At 33.3% G+C, this 21,792-nt stretch overlaps 1 protein-coding gene across 5 annotated transcripts in view; it reads right to left on the minus strand.

The window, feature by feature from the left end:
- Window positions 1-1,115: 1,115 nt before the first annotated feature.
- The window catches only part of LOC126742578 (follistatin-related protein 4-like), a 483,850-nt gene continuing 463,173 nt past the window's right edge, over window positions 1,116-21,792 (minus strand). For all 5 annotated transcript variants that reach the window (XM_050449341.1, XM_050449339.1, XM_050449330.1 and 2 more), the window contains 10 exons: window positions 14,030-14,127; window positions 13,815-13,974; window positions 13,706-13,762; window positions 13,530-13,651; window positions 13,232-13,480; window positions 13,071-13,178; window positions 12,865-13,018; window positions 12,600-12,809; window positions 12,404-12,550; window positions 1,116-2,142 (listed from right to left, as the gene is read on the minus strand). In XM_050449341.1, the coding sequence (XP_050305298.1) occupies window positions 1,919-2,142; window positions 12,404-12,550; window positions 12,600-12,809; window positions 12,865-13,018; window positions 13,071-13,178; window positions 13,232-13,480; window positions 13,530-13,651; window positions 13,706-13,762; window positions 13,815-13,974; window positions 14,030-14,127 (1,529 nt within the window). In that variant the 3' untranslated portion in view covers window positions 1,116-1,918. The remainder of the gene's footprint in view (window positions 2,143-12,403; window positions 12,551-12,599; window positions 12,810-12,864; window positions 13,019-13,070; window positions 13,179-13,231; window positions 13,481-13,529; window positions 13,652-13,705; window positions 13,763-13,814; window positions 13,975-14,029; window positions 14,128-21,792) is intronic.

Genomic DNA, 21,792 nt, shown 5'->3' on the forward strand with positions numbered 1-21,792 from the left:
TGTAATTTCTACCTCAAATCCGGTTCGTCTGGACCAAAATGAAGGGTTCGATATGGACTGTATAATTTATTTGTAATAACTTTAATATTTATATTAAATACAACCGTAAAAGTAACGACTGGTACATAGGAACGGCGTCGTGGTGTGAGCTTATTGAAGACTCTCATTAAACTAACTACGAGCGGTGATGCCGCTGTTCAAATTTGGCCCTAACATCAATTTATGTTCCAAAAAACAAATTCCAGCAAAACCTGAGCATAAAACGACCTGTAACAATGAAGGCTACAACTCTTTATTAAAAAAATTATTTGTAATCAACAAATAACTGCAATTTAAGAAAGATATAATAATTTAAAAAAATCGGGTCGAAGTGACCAAAATGTTTATTTGATTTTTATTTTTGCGAAGAAAGTACTGTATCGAAAGCTCACTGTTGAGAAAAGTGGACTGTATTTATTGTTTTTTGGCAATTAATGGTTGTGAGACCTTACCTGGTTTTCTCTCAATTACAGTTTTTCATTCGCGTTAGCTGGCCAGCTTTTTCTCAGTACGAAATGAGGTTTATCCCATAAACACGGGATTGTAGCAGGTGGTCCTAGATACGTGAACGATGCGGTTTAGCGATTTACTTCTTCTGATAATGGGTTTCAACGAACTGGGTTCAGTATGTTGGACGCGCACCTTTTTATAGGGCCTCAAAACATTCTTTTGGATGCATTTGAATAGAAATACTTAAACTAACTGTTTCTACACAGTGAGCCAAGCGAAATTGAGTTAAAGTTTAAAGTTTAATGAAAATTTAAAATAGAATGAAGAATGAACTACTTGATTCAAACTGTTGAAAATTTAAGAAAACTGAACAAGTAAACTATACTTAATTTTGAGTGAAATAGTTTTTCGAATTTGTGACTATTCTATGATTTTTCAGTGAGTCATGCTTTTTTCAGATATCTCAAACAATTTCAGAATATTTAATATTTTTCAGTAAACTATGCTTAGTTTTGAGTGCCGGAAATAATATTTGGAATTTTTCAATATTCCTTGATTTTTTATGATGTTTTTGCTTTTTTTTTATTCTAAGATTTTTTTAAGTCTAAAAATAAAAAGGTCTCAAATTGGATTTAGTGTTTTCTTTATTTTGCAAAACGAGTTTACATTTATAATTTTACTACAACATACCACAGTTAACGTTTGTAAGCCTAAGATATTTTTTTTATAAAATTTAATTCCCGCTGTTTTATATACAGGGCAATCACTGATAAATGAAAAGCTGATTTTTCAGTTTTGTAAAAGCCACCCTGTACCTATGCCTAAGTCTAAATAATTTTTACTTTATATCGTTATTGTATTTGGCTTTAAATTTTAAAGTAACATAATTTTCCATTTATTATTCTTATTATTATTATAATTATTATTATTATTAATCTAACCCTAAGGTATTCAAAAAATGTGTCTTATCATCTCTAAATATAATGGGTAATTACATAATAATTATTATATACATATTTATTTATAATAAGCAGAAATTGGGCATTATGGCTGTATAATGAGTAAATTGATATGCAAATTGATATACCGTATAATTTGGCATGAGTTTAAGCTTGATTGATTAAATTGCATATCAAAATATCCTAAAGAAAGAGAATATAATTAAAAAAACACATTAAATTGTATTATTTAAACGAGTGAAAGTGTCATGTATAATATAGAATATTTAAAATATGATGAGCTACTATGTTTTATATTATATGGCACCTTTCTTATGTAAAAAATAATTTGTAAATAAGGCAAACGGTTGTTGATTTTCAACCATATAATATTATATAATATAGAAACAAATTAAAATTTAGTCTTTTAAATTTTAACTTGCACGCTATATGGTAAAATAATAATTTTATGTGCTATCTAAAGCGGACATTTAGTGATATATTTGGGTAATCCATACGATGTGCGATGGGTTATTTAAAGCGCTTATTTCGCAGTTAATGGTTCTCGATTTTCCATTGATGATGAAGAGGGCATTGTTACTGGGGGTTGCCAAAAAAGTTCCAAATCTACCTGCTGTAGTGATCGGTCGAATTGGGTTGTTCCACTTGGACTTGTTGGGGGATTCTCCAACTCCCACGATGACCTTAACTTTGCCTAAAAAACACGAATAAATATGATTATGATGAAGAAGGTAAGTAACGACATACGACTTTTACATATTGATCCTTTTTGGTGATTTCTTAAGCCCAACAGAAGCCTTAAAAGTTATTAAATCTCGGAAGCACTATGATATTGCCATTCTTTTTAAAAAGATGAGAAAATGGATCTGACAAAATATAAATGTTTCCATGAAATTCTAATGACAGAACCCATATTTCATATGCGCTGAGCAGATTTGTAAAAATAATAGCAGTTTGAAAATTCGTGAAAATGTAATTTTTGACAATTTTGTGGATTCTAATTTTTTTTTTCTCTCGTTATCTCGTTATCGAAATAACTATAGCAGAGGTTGATTCTCATTCCATAATTAATAACTTTTTGAATTTTTAAATATATTGGAATTTTCTAGAGAATCATGCTTAAGTTTGTGTGCCTGGAATAGTTCTAGAACGGCTTTCAACATTGTGAATTAAGGATAATTTTGATTGCCTAAAATGATTTTTTTTTTTGAATATTCTATTAGTTTTTCAGTAAATTATTCTTAATTTAAAGTGGACAGAATAATTTATAGAATTTTTTAATATTTTATTATTTTTTCACATAATTTTGCCTAATTTTGAATACCGGAAATATTTTTAAGATACTCCAAGATTTTCGAGTGAATTATGCTAAAGTTACAGTTCTTAAAACAATTACAGAATTGTCTATGATTTTGAAAATTTGAAACATTTTGTTTTTGAATTTTTGGATAATTTCTGATTTTTTAGATGAAATAGGGTACTCTAAATGCTGCTATAAACTCTAAATGCCGGAAATAGTTTCTTTATAGTTTCTTAGATTTTTTTTAATAACCTGCAATTTGCTAGTGAATGATGCCTAATTTTAAATTTCTGCCATAATTTTTAAATATTCTATGATGTTTTTAGTGAATATTACTAAATTCTAATTTCCTGAAATAACTTTTGAATACTTTATAATATTCTAGTCAATTATGCCTAATTGAGTGGAATTTTTGGATATTCTATCATTATTCAAGAGTAGTAATACTTAATTCGGTATGCCTTAAATATATTATATTTTATTATTTATTATTTAAATATTTTATATATAGTAGTGGCCAAAGGTAGACAGACAAAGTATTATTTTCATATAATTTTTTAAAGATTTACCCACAGGTCCCCTAGATTTTAAATTATTGTTATTTGTAAGGCGACCTATAAAAAGATATCATTAAATTTCAGTTAAATATTTTGCTTGCTATCAGATAAAGCAATAATATAAATATAGCTGGTCAAAAATAGATAGACAAAAACAATTTCGGAATTATTTTTTTGTCTAGATGTTTATAAAATAAAATTAGTATAGTATTGCTTCTCTTTAACTCAAGGTGCTACATGCCACGCGGAATTAAATTCTCTCTTGATTTAAGACAACGCATTATTAATGCATATCGCGCGGGTGATCGTCAAATTGATATTGCTCGTAGATTTGATGTTACAAGAAAAGCTGTTTGGGCAATAATCAAAAGATATGAAAGGACAGGATCATTAGAGCCAAAAAATAAATCTGGTCGACCAAAAAAAAATGGACATTAGAGCTGTACGCAAATTAAAACAAATTAGTCATAACCCTTTCATGACTTCTCGTCAAATTCAGATAGAATTACAGGCTCTAGGGATTTGTAATGTATCCTCAAGGACTGTAAGATGAAGTTTGGTAGAAGAGAATCTATTTGCACGTAGGCCAGCACAAAAATCATTGCTTTCAAAAAAGAATCGCTTAGCCCGATTGGAATTTGCCCTTCAGCATATACACTGGACAAAGCATGAATGGAAATGTGTTTGCTGGAGCGACGAATCGAAGTTTAATTTATTTAATTCCGCAGGAATTCAATTTGTTAGACGTCCTTCTGGCCAGCGTTTGAATCCCAAGTACATAAAACCCACAGTTAAGCATGGAGGTGGATCAGTGATGGTTTGGGGTTGCTTCTCAGGTTATGGAATGGGCCCGTTACATCGCATAGAGGGCATAATAGACAGGTTTATGTACAGGGATATTCTCAGAGATGTTATGTTGCCCTATGTCGAAGACAATTTACCATTGAGATTCCAATTCCAGCAAGATAATGACCCGAAGCATTCCTCCAAAATTATGAAGCAATTTTTCGAAGAAGAAAAAATACCAGTTTTAAAATGGCCATTCCAGTCACCCGATCTTAATCCCATAGAAAATTTATGGGAAATTGTAGATCGTGATATTAGGGATACAAACTATTCAAATAAAGGTGAATTATTCGAACGGTTGCAACAGAAATGGAAAAATATTGGTTTTAAACTTATGGACAATCTTATTGAATCAATGCCACGTAAATGTCAGGCTGTAATAGATAATAATGGGTATTTTACAAAATACTAATATTGTAGATGGTTTAGTTTGAAATTTAAAAAAATACTTCGAAAAACAAAAAGAGTATTGGTTATTTTTTAAATTTGTCTATCTACTTTTGTACAGCGTATATTTAGTTATTTTTTATTATTTACCAGGTGATTAGGTGATTGTTTCTAAAGAATGTTTTATTATTTTTATACATTTTTATGTTGCCCATAATATACTTAAATATCTTCATTATAGAAGTTTTATTTTCTTTGATTTTTAAAAAAAAAACTATTTGTCTTTCTACTTTTGGCCATTACTGTATATAGAATATTTTATGATTTTTAAGTGAATGCGCCTGAAAAAGGTTTTTTTATTTTTTTTAATATCCTACGATTTTGCAGTGAATAACCCCTACTTTTAATGCCTGGGATAATTTCTTAAATGTCTTAATATACAGGGTGTCAGCGAAAACGAAACAGAGGTATTTTTGGTATGAAAAAAATTTTTTTTTACAAAAATCTCGAACACGTTGATTTTATTTTCGAGGGGGACAACTTTTCCTTACCAAGGCACCCTCATACCAGTAACCCTCTTCGAGGGGGTGGGATCACCCCTAAAATCTTAAATAAAAAGAGGGGTCGTGTGATACCTTATTTTAAAGGTCTTTTAATTCTGAATATAACTGCCAAATTTGAAGTGGCTAAAATTTTTTATCCGGATATGACAGCTTGTCAAAATTGTAGAAACAGCGAAAATGAAAAAGGTATTTTGAACTCTGTTTTGGATAATATTTTTAAAAGAATAAGGAAGTCCTAATTTCAAAGGGGTCACTTATTAATTAAGAGGCCACCCTAATACCTGGAACCCTTTACGAGGGGTTGAAAGCACCCCTTAAATCTTAAATAGAAAAAGAGGTCGTGTCATTCCTTATTTTGAAGGCCTTTTTACTCTGAATTTAAATGGTGACTTCTGAGTGACTGATGGATATCTTGTGGATATAAAAATAGCAAGAAATACAATCTTTACTGCCAGTAAAAGTGGAGAGATAAGAAATACCTACCCTTTTCCTTTTGTGTCTTTTAAATAAAACAAGTTTATTTAAATTACGTCAATTTATTAAATGTTCAAATTGTGCCCCGTCTACTTCCATGCAGGAATACAGGTTTTGCTCAAAACGATGCCTGACGTTTTGTAGAACTTCAGGTGTTATCATCTGACACTCATTTATAATTCTCTGGCGTAAGTCTTCTAGGGTGTCTGGTTGGGTAGCGTAAACTTTTGTTTTTAAATGCCCCCATAAAAAAAAATCTAATGGGGTTAAATCGGGTGACCTAGCTGGCCATTCCATAAAAGGTCCTCTCCTTCCAATTCAACGATCAGGAAATATCTCATCAAGATATTGCCTCACACCAGCAGCATAATGTGGAGGCGCTCCGTCTTGTTGGAAAACGACTTGATCATCATCAGAATGATTTCCGCCTTCCATTATTTCTACTATTCTTGGATATACGGCATTTTCCAAAAGATCTCGGTACATTTCTCCATTCAATTTTACGGGCAGAAAAAACGGACCAACAATGGAGCCGCCCAAGATTCCCGCCCAAACATTTAACTTCTCAGGGAACTGGGTATGAACTTCACAAAACTGGCTCGGATTTGCATTTGACCAGTAGCGGCAGTTATGACGATTTACGTTGCCATTAAGAAAAAAAGTACATTCATCTGAAAAGCAAACGTTATAAATAAGACGCGGATTAACAGTTATCATATCACTAAGCGATTCACAAAATTGCACTCGTCTGTAAAAATCGTCTTCATTCAGTTCTTGCACCAGATGAATTTTGTATGCATGGAATTTATTATGCTTAAGTATCCTATGAGTGAACACTACTTTTGCTTACTCCTGTTCTCGTCGCCAATTTTCTGACACTTATTCCTGGCTCGGCATGAAGTTGACCTAGGACAGTTATTTGCATTGCTTCATTGACAACAACAGCATTTTGAACCTCACGCTTTTTATTTAAGACACTGCCAGATTCCCTAAATTTAGCAACTATTTCTAGAACGTATTTTCTGTTGACTCGTTTTTCTGGATGAAGGTCATTAAATTCTTGTACCATTCTACTGGCACAATTGTTATGCCGAAAGAAAAACTCTATCATCTCAACCCTCTCTGCAGTAGAATAAACCATTTTGGGTTATAATTTAAAACTATTTAAATAAATGCTGCTTTATGAAAAAAGTACCAATGATATTTAGCAAGCTAAATAAATTCTTCAGATACTTGTGTTTGCATTTTATTTGGTATTTTGTTTTTATTTATGATATGCTGATAAGGTGTAATAACAATAATATTAACAATACTAATAAATATTTAATCATGTTTTAATGATCCAATAAAAAAAATTGTAAGAAAGGGTTTCAGGCATAAAGGTATATTTAAAGCATTTTTTCCAGAATTTTATTCGGCTTTCATATCCAGAAGAAATCCATCAGTCACTCAGAAGTGACCATTTAAATTTAAAGTGAAAACGCTTTCAACATAAGGTATAACACGATCCCTCTTTCTGTTTAAGATTTAAGGGGTGCTTTCAATCCCTCGTAAAGGATTCCAGGTATTAGGTGGCCTCTTAATTAATAAGTGACCCCTTCGAAAATAGGATTTCCTTGTTCTTTTAAAAATATTATCCAAAAAAGAGTCCACAATACCTTTTTCATTTTCGCTGTTTCGGCAATTTTGACAAGCTGTCTGTTTTATCCAGAGAAATAATTTTAGCCACTTCAAATTTGGCAGTTATATTCAGAATTAAAAGACCTTTAAAATAAGGTATCATACGACCCCTCTTTCCATTTAGAATTTTAGGGGTGATTTCACCCCCTCGAAGGGGGTTGCTGGTATGAGGGTGCCTTGGTAAGGAAAAGTTGTCCCCCTCAAAAATAAAATCGACGTGTCCGAGATTTTTGAAAAAAAAAATTTTTTCATACCAAAAATAGCTCTGTTTCGTTTTCGCTGGGACACCCTGTATAATGATATTTTAGTAAATTATGCTTAACTATGACTACCTGGAATAATTACTAGATTTTTTAAATATTCCCTATTTGTGCCCCTGAATCATGCTCACTTTTGAATACCTGGAATAGTTTTTCAAATTATTAGTTAATATTTTCTGGAAACCGTATAATATACGGTTTCCAGAAAATATTACTAAATGATAAATTCCTGAAATAATGTTTTGAATTTTTGAATACTCAGTAGTTATGCAGTAGTAATATTTCAGTCAGTTATGCTTACATTTGAGTACTTAAAATATTCTCGAACTTTTAAATATGCTACGGTTTCCCAGTGATTTTTTGAAATTTTTGCTTATTCTATGATTTTTTTCAGTAAATAAATCTAAATTATAAATTCCTAATATTTCAGTAAGTTGTATTTAATTTTGAGTACCTGGAATAATGATTTTTTTGTGAATCCACAGCTCGGTTTTAGAATTTAACATCTTATATAATTTGAAGTCTTATGCCAGAAATCTGAATCACTTCCCAGGCAATCAGCCTAGAACAGTACTTTTTTGATATTCTATGACTTTTTTTTAATTTTTAGTGCCTGGAATCGGTCGAATGGAGTAATTCCACTTGGATTTCTTGGGGATTCTCCATCTCAAGATGAGCTTAGCTTTTAATAAAAAAAGAATAAGGATTTATGTAGAATTTAAAATAAGTATAAAATTTTGGACGTGGCCCTTTTTGGTGATTTTTTGAACCCAAGGATAGCCTCAAAATTTTTAATATCCCAGAAGAACTACGATACTGCGGTCAATAAATTCAGAATAAGGAGAATATTAAAAAAAAACAAATGGAATTTTCACCGCAATTTTTTTTAACCTTATACAGTACAAAAAAGACACTAAAACACATGTAAAAGAGCTACGAAACTTCTCAAAAATGCCGTTTATGTGTATATGTTGTATATGTGTGTATATGTATTATGTGTATGCCGCAAATATGTATCCTCAAAAAATACCATATCTTGGCTAATATAAGAGTTAAGACCTTGTGGATATCCTTCATTTGGAATATTAGATAATATGGAGCCTACAGGTACCGAGTGATCGGCCTTCAAAATTTGAGAGTTTTAATTTTTTTGGTACCCTCGACATAGATTTTTCTCACAGAATTTTCTTTTCTCTATATAGAACTAAATCTATAACATTCTAATTTTAAGCTAGAATTTCTGAATATTCTATATTCTATATAGGAATCACATTTCAAATGAGATATTTAATATACAGACGGCACACGCCAATTCCTTTCACTATAAAGTTGCTAACATCCCTATTTTTAAAATATTTAACACCTGTGGCTCACACAAATTTTATTTATTTAGCTTCTCTCAAAAACATGATGGATTGATTGGTACTGATCTTTTAAAACAACTAAACACTAAAATTGACCTAAAAAATAGTAAGCTTTCTACACAAAACTATAACATTCCAATAATTTTCGAAAATGGAGTAGAAATTCCAAAAGCATTAGTAAACATTTCTAACTTTTACTCATATACTATGTTCACTAATTCTAACGAGACCCCCGTCAAAATCAAGATAAATAAATCATTTAACGTTGAACCAATAAATTCTTAAGACGTAAATTTTTGTCTAAAAATGGAAGGTGAACAAATTCTTACTATCGAACATGACAATTTATTAAAAGAAAATCTCAGAAAATTATGCTTTAATTTTAGAGACATCTTTTATTGTGACAAAATCCCATTAACTTTTACAAACCAAATTCAACACAAAATAAACTTAACAGACGAAAGCCCGGTTTTCACTAAAACTTACCGCTACCTCGAGATTAACAAAAGAGAAGTCAAGGAACAAGTTTCTAAAATGCTAGATCAAGGAATTATTCGAAATTCAGTTTCTCCCTGGTCCAGTCCGATATGGATCGTTCCAAAAAGCTTGATTCTTCTGGCAAAAGCAAATGGAGAGTCGTTATAGATTTCAGGCGATTAAACGAGCGCACAGTAGGAGATAAATACCCCCTTCCTAATATTGGCGATATTCTGGACAAACTTGGTCGAAGTCAGTATTTTTCCACTTTAGATCTCGCCAATGGTTTCCACCAAATCGAGATGGATCCAGATGATATTTCTAAAACCGCTTTTTCTACTAAGTCTGCATATTTTGAGTTTTGTCGAATGCCATTCGGTCTTAAAAACGCACCTTCCACCTTTCAGAGAGTGATGAATAACATCCTTCGTGGCCTCCAAAACGAAATCTGCGTAGTTTATCTTGATGACATAATAATATTTAGAACATCCCTTGAAGAACATCTTTCTCGTCTAAAACAAGTTTTTTCACGACTTCGTGAATCGAATTTTAAAGTTCAAATGGATAAATGCGAGTTTCTCAGGAAAGAAGTCCAATATCTCGGATATGTCATTACATCCAATGGAGTCAAACCAAATACTTAGAACAGACTTTTATAAAACTAAAAGAATCAATTCATAAATTCTTTGACAATAACTCCTTTTTAAACTCCTATAATCTTGTCAATTCGTTAAGTGCTAAAGTAAACTTACAAATTGAACAACTAAATCCCTTATTTAACAACCGAAACAAACGTGGACTTATTAACGGTTTAGGTTCCATTATAAAATCCATAACTGGTAATCTCGCACAAGAAGATGCTGAAAAATATGACAAAGCTATTTTGGAAATCTCTAATAATTAAAATTCCCAAAAAACGTTTATAAATGAGCAAATAACTGTATCTAAAAAATCTGTCGAACATTTCAAAAGCATAAGCAAAAATTTGTTACATAATCAACGTATTTTAGAAAATCGTATAAAAAAACTAGAATTGGTGTTTAAACAAATGAATTTGAATAATACAAATACATACTCTTTCTTTTTAAGTGAAATACTTGTCTCTCAAGTGATAAATGCGTATCAAAATATATACGATATCTTCAATAACATCGAAATAGCGATTACATTCTCGAAATTAAATATATTTCACAGCTCAATAATCGACCCAAAAGAACTTCTAAATAAAATGAAATTAATTGGCCCTAACTTAAGTAAAACTAAGTTACCATTTGCGGCTTTTTTTACCATTTCAGAGAACATTTTACTCTCAAAAACTGTCGAAATTAAGGGTTATACAAAGGAAAACAAAATATTCTTTATAATAAAGGTACCTATAGTTGAACTTGAAAATTATGTACTATATCACCTCTACCCTTTTTCCGTACACTTAAATTCCATTTACCAAATAATGATCCCTCAAAGTCAATACCTTATCCTAAATGAACACTCATATGTAATGTTCAATGCCAAATGTCAAGAGGTAGCCACAGAAATCTACCTCTGCAAAGAAAATAGTCCTCTGAGCGTATCCGAGGATCCGCCATGTGAAGTACAAATGATGTTGTATTCAAAACATCCCTCAAATTGTCGAGCCATTCAAACCGAAGTCAAGTCTTTGAAAACCCAGAAGCTGGAACAAGAAAAATGAATAATTGTTTCACCCCAAAAAACCGTAGCTGTGACCACAATGTGGCCATAATAAAGAAAATATCCCAATCCAAGGCACCCTTGTCCTTGAGTTAAACCCTAGCTGCACCATACAAATTCAGGACGCCAGATTAAAAGTTTCCACGATACAAATACCCATTTTCACAACATTGAATTACCCAAGCTGACCTTAGACTTAAATGTTTGCCCTAATGCTATTGATTTACAGCCCTTTGAACTCAATAGCTTAAACTTCGATGAACTTAAGAACATTCTAACCATGATGGACATCCAAGCCGAGAAAATGGAAGAAACCAGCCAATGACCTGTCCATATAACAAATGTTAGCGTATGGACCATCATCCTGGATATCCTGATGACCACTGTAGCCGCCTTCCTGTTGCTAAGAAAGACAAGAAAATTAATCCAGACCAAAAGAAAACATCCCAACTAAACCACCACCATGACCAGTGACGACGAAGAAACCCTACAGAATGCGAGCCATATTGTCATATAATTCACCCCTGGGCTCATTTCTTAGGAGGGAGGAGTTACGGGTACTAACCCGCTATCTTATGCCGACCCTGCATACTTTATTTAGAAATAGCTTAGTTTGTATTATCATCATTTTTAGAACCTATAAATATAATGTAATAGACAAGAGCAACAATAATTATTATAGTAATCGATGTAGTTATTATCTATCAATCACGTTAGTTGTAAGTAGGTTAGTCCCTGTTCTCAATAAATTTGTTTCTTAAAAAAGCAAATGCTGGTTGTTGTCCTATAACTCGCGCCGCATCATCGTCGTCGTCGAGCAGGAGAGAGACGAACAGCAGCGTAAAAAGACTGAATATTTTTAGAGTTTTAACCTGTACCTTTCTATACCTAGATAAATAAATGTTAGTTTTAGTTTAACAACACAGTTTTTTCCCTAAATGGGTGGTCCATCAGCATAACAAATCAATATTCGTCAAATACTTTCTTTATGACTTTTGTAGTAGACATAAAATTCTGTTCTAGGATTTAAATCTTTATATAATATAAAGACCTATTTTAGGACTCTGGATCACTTAATTTGGGACTTTGTACTTGGAATTTATCAGTTTTATATAATTTTAAATTTTGTTCCCGGCATCAAATTGACAAAATTGCCATTTTTGAGCCAAACCAACCTATGACTTATGAATAATTTAATTGGTTTCAAAGAAATAAGACTATTAAGTAACTGTTGCAATTATTAAAATAGATTCCATATTTTTATGCAAGTTTTTATAATTTTTGGATGTATTCAAATTTTTACCATAGACCTTAAATAATCATAGTATCTTAAACATTTGCTTAACCATATACTTTACCGGTATCCAAATTTATATACAGCAGATCACTCTTGTTCAAGCTACTGGCATAAACGTCATAACCATGTGACGTTTGACTTGGATAAAATGCCAAATCGGACACATTGAGGCTTGTCCTAATATCGAAACGAAACTTCACCCCTTCAGCTAAAATATTTACAATAAGTTAAGCTGTCTAATAATTAAAATTACTTACAAATTATGTCATGTATACTGAGCACCGTTCCTCCTAATTTAACATTAAAAGTAACCAATTTCCTTGAGTCAGGAGAGACGTAAGGTTTCCCATAAAACCTCTCAGACTTTGAGGGAGGCAAAATAACTGCGTCACTTAAGTAATCCAGAATTAGCATTCCGGTCGGTTTCTTGGTTACTGGCTCCTTGCATTCCATGAAAACATATCCGTCTATAAAAAATCATGTTAAAATATTGTTTATAATTTTTAAAAAAATAGTATTTACATAGTGCAGAAAACTGGATTTCCTCAGGCACACAGTTGTAAGGAGTCAAGTCCACTGAGCGAATATATCTTAAGTTTTCCAGGTCTAATTTGTAGACTCCTCGCTGGTTGGTATGTGTTACGTAGCCGTATTTGTATTTATAATGGGAGATTTCCTGTAAGAAAATTATGTGAAAATATTGAAAATTTATTATGGGAATGTACCACCTCAAATGGCGTGGGCAAAAACAGCTGCTTAACCATATCAAACTGTCCATCAATAGGTTCTGGATGGACTGTGTGGTGTTTCCTCTTCTGGCCAGCATCTCTTATAACCTAAAGATTTTTTCTTTAATAAACAAAGAGACGCTAATAAATGCATCATATACTTGTATGGTTTTTGATCCAGTTTCGTTCTTGTTCCTCCAACTGACCAGCCATAGCTGGTCCAGATGTAAAACCTTTTCCAGCTCCACGGGGTATTTATCAGTGCCCACTACGTCAACTACCGCCATTTGTGTAGTTGAAACTACCAGAATACGATCTAGTAGTGGTTGGGAGGCATAGATGTATCTGTCAGAGATAGATACTGCTCTTCCCCAGGAACAATTAGCTTTTTGGTTGCCACATACATATTCCTACGGGAAATTACTTATTACATATTTAGGGTAGAAAGTGATCAATTACCTCGGTTCCAGGAATTATATCGGTTCCTTTTATTATATGATGCAACCTGCAGGCAGCTGGATCATATATGGAAATTCCTAGTTCATGGAAAGCGAAGAATCTCTGTTCCTCAATGAGGGTGCCTAATTAATTAAAAATTATTAAACAAACAATATTTTGTCTTTAAATGGTTTTACCTTGTGCTGTTGGCTGGTCTTGGACTACCAAGGAGCTTATATCCATTGTTGTACCACCTAAAAAATAGATTTTTTTAAATATATTTTTATTGGTTTAAAAAAAAATCACCTGAATTAATGGCTTTACACATGTAAGCTCCCGTATCAGCATATTCGATTTTTCGGATCTTCAAAGACGTTCCGTTGCCAACTATTTCAAATTTGGAGTGGGAATCTTCGTCTCCGAATTGGACAGATGGGATTTGTTGGTCGTTTTTTAGCCATGTAACCTAAGAGAGTAAAATTTTATGTGAATTGACATAAAAATTTCGTGGATGTGCTTACGTTTGGCATCGGTTCACCTGACACGTGGCAAAACATTTCCGCGTCTTCGCCTGGTCTTTTCGATTGGTACTTTGGTACTACACGGACCTCTGGCAACGCTGTGAAAATCAGAGATTTCAGTTATTGGTTGCTTTTATTTTAGAAAATGAAAAAAACGATGAAAACTTGGAAAAGACTGAATAACTTTAATACATCTTGTCTGGAATAAATAAATAAATCAAACTCTCAAGTCACAGGTCTTAAATATAAATATATTTATATTATTATCGAGGCTTGTGACTTAGAGTTTGATTTATTATCATTTAATTAAAGGCAGTCTCGTTGAGAATTATGGAGTATTCCTTAGACCTTGTCTGGAGTTTAAACCAGTTGTAATTTTGAAAATACTGGAGTTTTAGTTATTAGCAGCTATAAACTATATTTGCTATTAAAGGTGTTCTATTTAAATAGTGATTTCAAAAAAATAGTGGGAATTTTAGAATAGTGTAATAAATTTAATATTCAGATTAGTATTCTTCCTAATTTCTATTCAGAATATAATCCATTTTATTCAATATTTTTGGAACTATTGGTCATTATAGGCAATGACTTCCAATTACAAAGGCGTATTTTTGAAGCACACCATAAACTTTAAATTGTAATATTCAAAAAACCATCGAAAGTTTAATCACAAGGCAATCACGGTATTCGTGAGATTAAATCAGTTTAAAGAATATTTTTGCATTTATTGGCACTTACAAGCATTAATATAGAAGACACAATGGTTGTTTCTCAAATAGACCGCTGGATTTAAATTCAAGTCGGATATTTCAAATATCACTGAGAATAAATATTATCACAGTACAAAAAGTACAAAAAGCGAAATATATTCATAAAAATATACTTTATAAATGTTATTTTAATTTGCAACTTAAAATACAAATTTTAAGTTGCCTGAGGTACTCCAGTTTTAAGGGATCTGGAATCGGATAAACATCCAGATACTGTAACTCTTTGAGTACGGTTAGACAGATAGGATTCCAGCCATTGCAATGCCACACCTCTAAAGCCATAATTATTGAGCTTAGACAGCAGTATTCCATGATCTACACAATCAAATGCCTTGGATAAATCGCAAAACATTGCCGCCGCGGACTCTCCAGAATTTAAGGACTCATAGACACTCTCCAAAAAGCTGAAAACAGCGTCATGAGTCCCTTTTCCCGTTTGAAATCCAAACTGATTTGCAGATAAAATGCAATTATGTTGCAAAAAAGACAAAATTCTGATTTTTGCAAGTTATTCAACTATTTTGGAGAAAGTAGATAATATAGAAATTGGACGGAAATTACAAGGCTCACTTAAATCTCCACCCTTGTAAAAAGGAATAACCACTGCCTCTTTCAAACATGCTGGAAAGATGCCATTATGAAAGGAATTGTTTATGGCAGAAGCTAAGGCACTCAATGCTGAGTCAGGCAAAAGGAGTAGTAATTTTGATGATATTCCATTGACTCCAGCTGATTTATGGTTTTTCAGCTTTTAATTGCATCTTTAACGTCAGTAAGGCTGACAGGATAAAAGAAAAAATAATTTTGAACTGACACTTGTTGAATATAATGCAAAGGATTAATATTAGTATTCACATCCTTGAGCAATAAATGAGGAATATTACAGTAATAATCATTTAAACTATTTGTTCTTACTTCTGGTTCTGAAACTTTCTTGTGAGAATGCCTGAAGTCATTTATAATTGACCAACTTTCTCTCTGCCTATTTGAGGACACATTCAAGCGCTCACTATAATATTTAACCTTTGCTGCTTTTATCGTCTTTCTGTATAGACTACGATATTTCTGATGATAAAGAATAATGTTAATTAGTTTAGTAGTAAACTTGCACAACTTAGCCAAAAAACGGAGGTTTTTAGCTGAACTTCTGAGGCCTGCTGTGACCCATGGTATTCTATTTTTCATTTTAAGCCTCTTTTTAGGAAAACACTAATTGATCTTGTCACATAGCACATGAAATAACAAAGTAAACGGGTCAGGAGCCATTTCAACTGCATTCCAATTAGCCAAAGCTGTAGTAGAAGAAAAAGCATTGATATTTGCTCTGCTAAAAATTCTTCCTATATAATGAGATGAAGGAAATACATACATATACACTTACAAAAACAAAGGGAGAATTCAAAAACCTTCTCCAATAGAAAGCTATCATACTTATTAATTTTATAGAAAAAAGCTTCAATTGTTTGTTTAACTAAAATAGCTGTTCCTCCATGTATGGAGTGTTGCCGACAAAAAATTGATATAGGAATATAATCAGATATTAAGAAACATTTGTTAGACTTTAACCGGTGCTCAGTTAGTAATACAATATCATACATATATTACTATTACTATTGGTAGGCAACAATTCTTCCCCAATATCCTATTAAACTTGGAAAAAAAATCGAGACAAAATAGAATAACTATTATAAGTAGCACGCCAAAATAATACATATACAGGGTGTTCCGTTGATCATGTTACAAACTTCTAGGGCAGATAGAAAACGTCAAAACAAAAAAGAAAAGTTCATATAAACATGGGTCCGGAAAAGCTTTCTCAGGGAGCTAGAGCTCTTTGAAAATAACCTTTAAAAACTAGTTTTTTTTTAATAGCTCCGGAACTACTTTAGCTACCGCAACCAATTTTGGGAGGTAAATTATTGTTAGTACGTTTATTCTTTTGAACCTACTAAATAAAAAAAATATTTACCAGGGGCTTCAGAATCAGGGGGGCATTTGGTAAATTTAGGCCCATTTCTTTAAGACTTTAATTTCTGCCCGTTTGGGCATTGATGTTCCTATACTTTTTACATAAAAAAGGTGCTCTCAGTAAAAGTCGGTAAATATCACCGTTTTTGTGGAAATTGACTAAAACCAAACTAAGATACAGCACCTGAATTAATTATTTTAATAATAATTATATTCAGCCTCGTTTCGTAAATAAGGGTATGTGTAGTACCTCCGCGTTAGGCGTTATCGATCACCAAGTTCAGAGTCCAAATTTTTCGCACCCCGCGCCCCGGTTCCCTGCCTGTCCGCATAACCTGCTTAAACCCCTTTTATCTATGAACCTGCTTCAGTCTTCGTTTTGGTGCGAGATCGGTTACACCACAGTGTTTGTTTATTTTTTCCGGGTACGTAATTATGTCGAAAAAATATTCTCGGAAACGTCGACGTAGCCCGTCGCCTTCATCGTCGATCTCGGTGTCTCGCAAAGATACAGGGTCGATTTTAGCGATACTTAAAAAGTTACGATAGTCGAATGAACGTTTTAGAACGACAAAATAAAAAGAAATTCCGTTATTTGACAGAAAGTTCTTCCGAGTCCGAATCCACTGACTCGTCTAATTCGCAAGAAGTGTTCAGTGACAGTTCTATTGTAGAAAGGGATAAAGGTAAATATGCCTAATTACTTGTATTATACATATGTAGGTACATTATAATCCGAATATCTAAAATATAATTCGATACCACGGTATCGAAGGACATTTTGGACCGTATAGGACCGTACTTAACTTATCATAATTTATTACCATCCGTCTGTTAAATTTTTAATTGTGTTAATGTAAACACCGACAACGCACTTATTTGGGTTTCTGGTATTTTAGTCAGGTACCTAGATCTTTTCAACCGTTTTACTAGTAGGAGGAGATAAAACAATCAACGTATATTTTAAGTCTGTTTGGGGTAACAGCAAATTACCTGTTTGGGATAACAGCAAATTGCCTGTTTGGGATAACAGTGCGCTATTTTAAGTCTGTTTGGGATAACAGAAAATTGCCTGTTTGGGATAACAGTGCGCTATTTTAAGTCTGTTTGGGATAGCAGCAAATTGCCTGTTGGGGATAACAGTGTACTATTTTAATTCTGTTTGGGATAACAGCAGATTATTTCATTGCCTGTTTAGGCTAACAGCGCCTTATTTTGCTTATTTGGAATACCAGTTTTTAAGAATTATTTGACTCTTCTTCAGATATCAAGTATTTTGTTTTTTTTTTTTACAGAACAACGTGTCGAATCGACACAACCGGACCAGTCTCTACCAGAGAATCCTGGTGAGGGTCAAAATATAGTGCCCATTGGTGGCAGAGGTACCTTAGAGCCTGAGATTTTATCAATAATCGGAGATGAGGGAGGCGATGGTAAGGAGTTTGGTCCACCAATTCAACAAGATGTTGTCAATATCTGGACCAACATCGCCAAAAAAGGCCTAGATCCCGAAAAACGACGGAACTTGTTGAACAAGTATCCTTGCCCCGAGAATGGCATGGTCTTACGGGGATTGTCATTGAACCCGGTAGTTAAGGAAGCTGTAACTGGAACAGTTCAGGCTAGAGATGCTCGCCTAAGTGCCTTGCAGTCCCAGATTGCCTCTTGTTTATCCTCCATTGGCCTTGTTATCACAGATTTGCTTAAAGAAGAAGGAGGGGGGAATAAACGACATATTGAGCAGCTGAGTGATGCAGGTCATCTTCTTTCTGACATACATAATATGGAGACCATTTCCAGGAGAAACCTTGTTTCCATGAATTTAAACAAGGACCTTAAGGAAATCCTCCTAGTTTCTCCTGTTAACGAGTGGTTGTTTGGAGAAAATTTGGAGGAAAGACTAAAATCAGCCAAAAAACCTGCAAACATCGTCGCAGCAACTAAAGGGTTCTCCAGCCAAAAATCGTCTCCCTATCAAGAGACCTGGAATATCCAGGGTTCCTTTAAACTCTAGGAGTCCATCACATTACAAATAGCGTGTGGGAGCACGGCAGGATGGACGTTACAAGACAGCTCCCAAGAACAACTACATGAGAATTCAGCCACACAAGCAACGAATTCGGGGGAGGCAGGAGAACTACAGGAATTGGTCCAAGCAGCCCCGATATTAGAGGTACGGGTTTTGGCAGGTAGACTTAAAGATTTTAGTTTACGCTGGAAGAAAATTACCAATAGCAAGCGAATGTTGTCTTGGCTGAATGGCCTTAAGATTCCGTTTATATCAAAACCTTACCAAAAGGTTGCTTCTAAAGAACCAAAATGGTCATTAAAAGAACAGATAGTTATAAATAGCGAAATAGCAAAATTATTTAAAAAAGGAGCCATTTCAAAAGTTAATCCAGTTAAGGATCAATTTATTTCGAATATTTTTACTACTCCTAAGTCAGACGGTTCATTACGGTTAATTATTAATCTCAAATGTTTAAATCAATTTATAGAAACTTATCACTTTAAATTAGAGGACCATAAAACAGTTTCTCGCCTAATCACACCCGGTTGCTTTATGGCTAAGGTAGATCTGAAAAAAAAATTTAAAGATTTTAAAGATGCCTATTTTTTAATTCCTATACATGTCAATGATAGAAAATTCTTAAGATTCCGCTTAAATAATAATCTTTATGAGTTTAATTGTTTGTGTTTTGGAATAAGCTGTGCGCCAAGACTGTTTACTAAAATCATAAAACCCATTATTGCTTTTCTACGGAGCAAAGGATTTTGTTCTGTAGTATACTTAGATGATTTTTTATTAATTGGCAATTCATATAATGAATGTTTACAGAATGTTTTAGAGACAGTAAGTCTTTTACAGTTTTTAGGGTTCGTAATTAACTTCGAAAAAAGTACTCTAACACCTAAAAATATTTGTACTTATATAGGGTTTTAATATAATTCACTAGATATGTCTGTTACCTTACCATGCAATAAAAAACAAAAATTAATAAATGATTTACTAAAAATGAAAGCTGGAGCTACTTTTAAAATAAGAGACTTCGCAAAACTTCTAGGTACACTAGTGTCAACTTGTAAGGCCATAAAATATGGATATTTATATACCAAATTGTTTGAGCGGGAAAAATATCTAGCCTTAAAGCGAAACAATGGAAATTACAATGCTCGTATGAAAATTTCTGATTCTCTAATGACAGATATTAACTGGTGGATAAAAAATTTACCAATAAATAATAGGTCATTAATAGAAAATAATTATGTTTTAGAAATCTTTACGGATGCCTCTAATACAGAGTGGGGTATCTACTGCGATAGCATTAGTTCAAGTGGGTTTTGGTCTAATAGGGTGAAAACTTACCACATTAATTATTTGGAGTTATTGGCTGTATTTTTTGGCCTTAAATGCTTTGCTTCTAACTTATCTAATTGTTCTATTCTATGTCGAGAGGACAATACCACTGCTATTGCATATATTATCCGTATGGGCAGCGTAAAATTTCCAAAACTAAATAATCTTGCTCGAATAATTTGGCAATGGTGCGAAAGGAGAAACTTATACATATTTGGGTCCTATATTAAATCCAAAAACAATGTAGACGCTGATATAGCTTCTCGTTCCCTTCATAAGGATACAGAGTGGTCTCTGTTTAGCAAAGCTTTTAAAATGTTAGTTAAATATTTTGGCAACCCGCAGGTTGACCTGTTTGCTAGCCGCATTAACACAAAATACCCTAAATATGTATCATGGCTTAGAGATCCTGATGCTATTGCAGTTGATGCTTTTACGCTAAGTTGGGAAAAACATTATTTTTACGCGTCTCCCCCGTTTTCGGTGGTTTTAAGAGCGTTGCAAAAAATCATTCAGGATAAGGCAGAGGGTATTATGGTTGTGCCACACTGGTCTACCCAGCCATGGTTTCCCTTATTTATGTCGCTATTAGTATGTCCTCCTATTGTATTTTCTCCTGATTTGACATTACTTTCTTTTGGCAGCACTCCACACCCCTTAGCAAACAACCTTTCTCTGATTGCCGGCAAGTTATCAGGGAGGCTCTCTTACATAGACAAGTGCCACACGAATCCATAGAAATATGCATGGCATCCATTTCAGACGCAACACTTAAACAATATAATTGCGGTTTAAGGTTTTGGTGGGAATTCTGTTCCGCCAAAAATATCAATCCATATGTTGTAAATGTAGTAAACGTTCTCGAATTTTTAACTTTACAGTTGAAAAGTTAAAAAGAATGGTGCCTCTTATGGCTGGCTGAATTCGTACCGATCAGCCATAGCCCAAATAGCTGGCCCTGAACTTGCTCAGGATTTTAGAACCAACGGTTTTTTAGGGGAACGTATAGGTTGAGACCCACCTTACCTAAGTACGAAAATACTTGGGATCCCTGTGTTGTTTTAAACTACCTTAAAGAACTTAAAAATTCAGAAATCAGCCTTGAAACTCTTTCTCAGAAATGTGTAACCTTGTTGGCACTCGCAATAGGTCAGCGCCTTCAGATCCTTAACTTAATAGAAATTCCCTTTATTCACAAAACTGAGGAGATTATTCAAATTGCAATTCCAAAGAGAATTAAAACATCAGCGAAAAATAAACCACAGCCTGTTTTATCATTGCCCTTTTTAAAATCCGATCTACATATTTGTGCGGCCCGAACACTTTTATATTATTTAGATAAATCGAAAACGTTAAGAGAACAAGAGAATTCTCTCTTCATAACAATTAAAAGACCCTATCATAAGGCCTCTACGCAAACACTTAGTCGTTGGATAAAAGTTGTTTTGTGCAAAAGCGGTATTGTTATAAGGAAATTTTCTGGTTATAGCATTAAACACGCTGCAGTATCAGCTGCTAGCACGAAGGTATTGAATTATGACACTATTAGGAAAGCCGCGGGCTGGTCAAATAATTCTAGAATGTTTACTACAGTATACAATAGGCCTGTACTGCCAGACATAACCTTTGCTGAAACAGTACTTAATATTTAGAAATTTTGGTCTTTA

The sequence above is a fragment of the Anthonomus grandis genome, chromosome 1 (assembly GCF_022605725.1).
Source record: "Anthonomus grandis grandis chromosome 1, icAntGran1.3, whole genome shotgun sequence".
Classification (NCBI taxonomy): domain Eukaryota; kingdom Metazoa; phylum Arthropoda; class Insecta; order Coleoptera; family Curculionidae; genus Anthonomus; species Anthonomus grandis.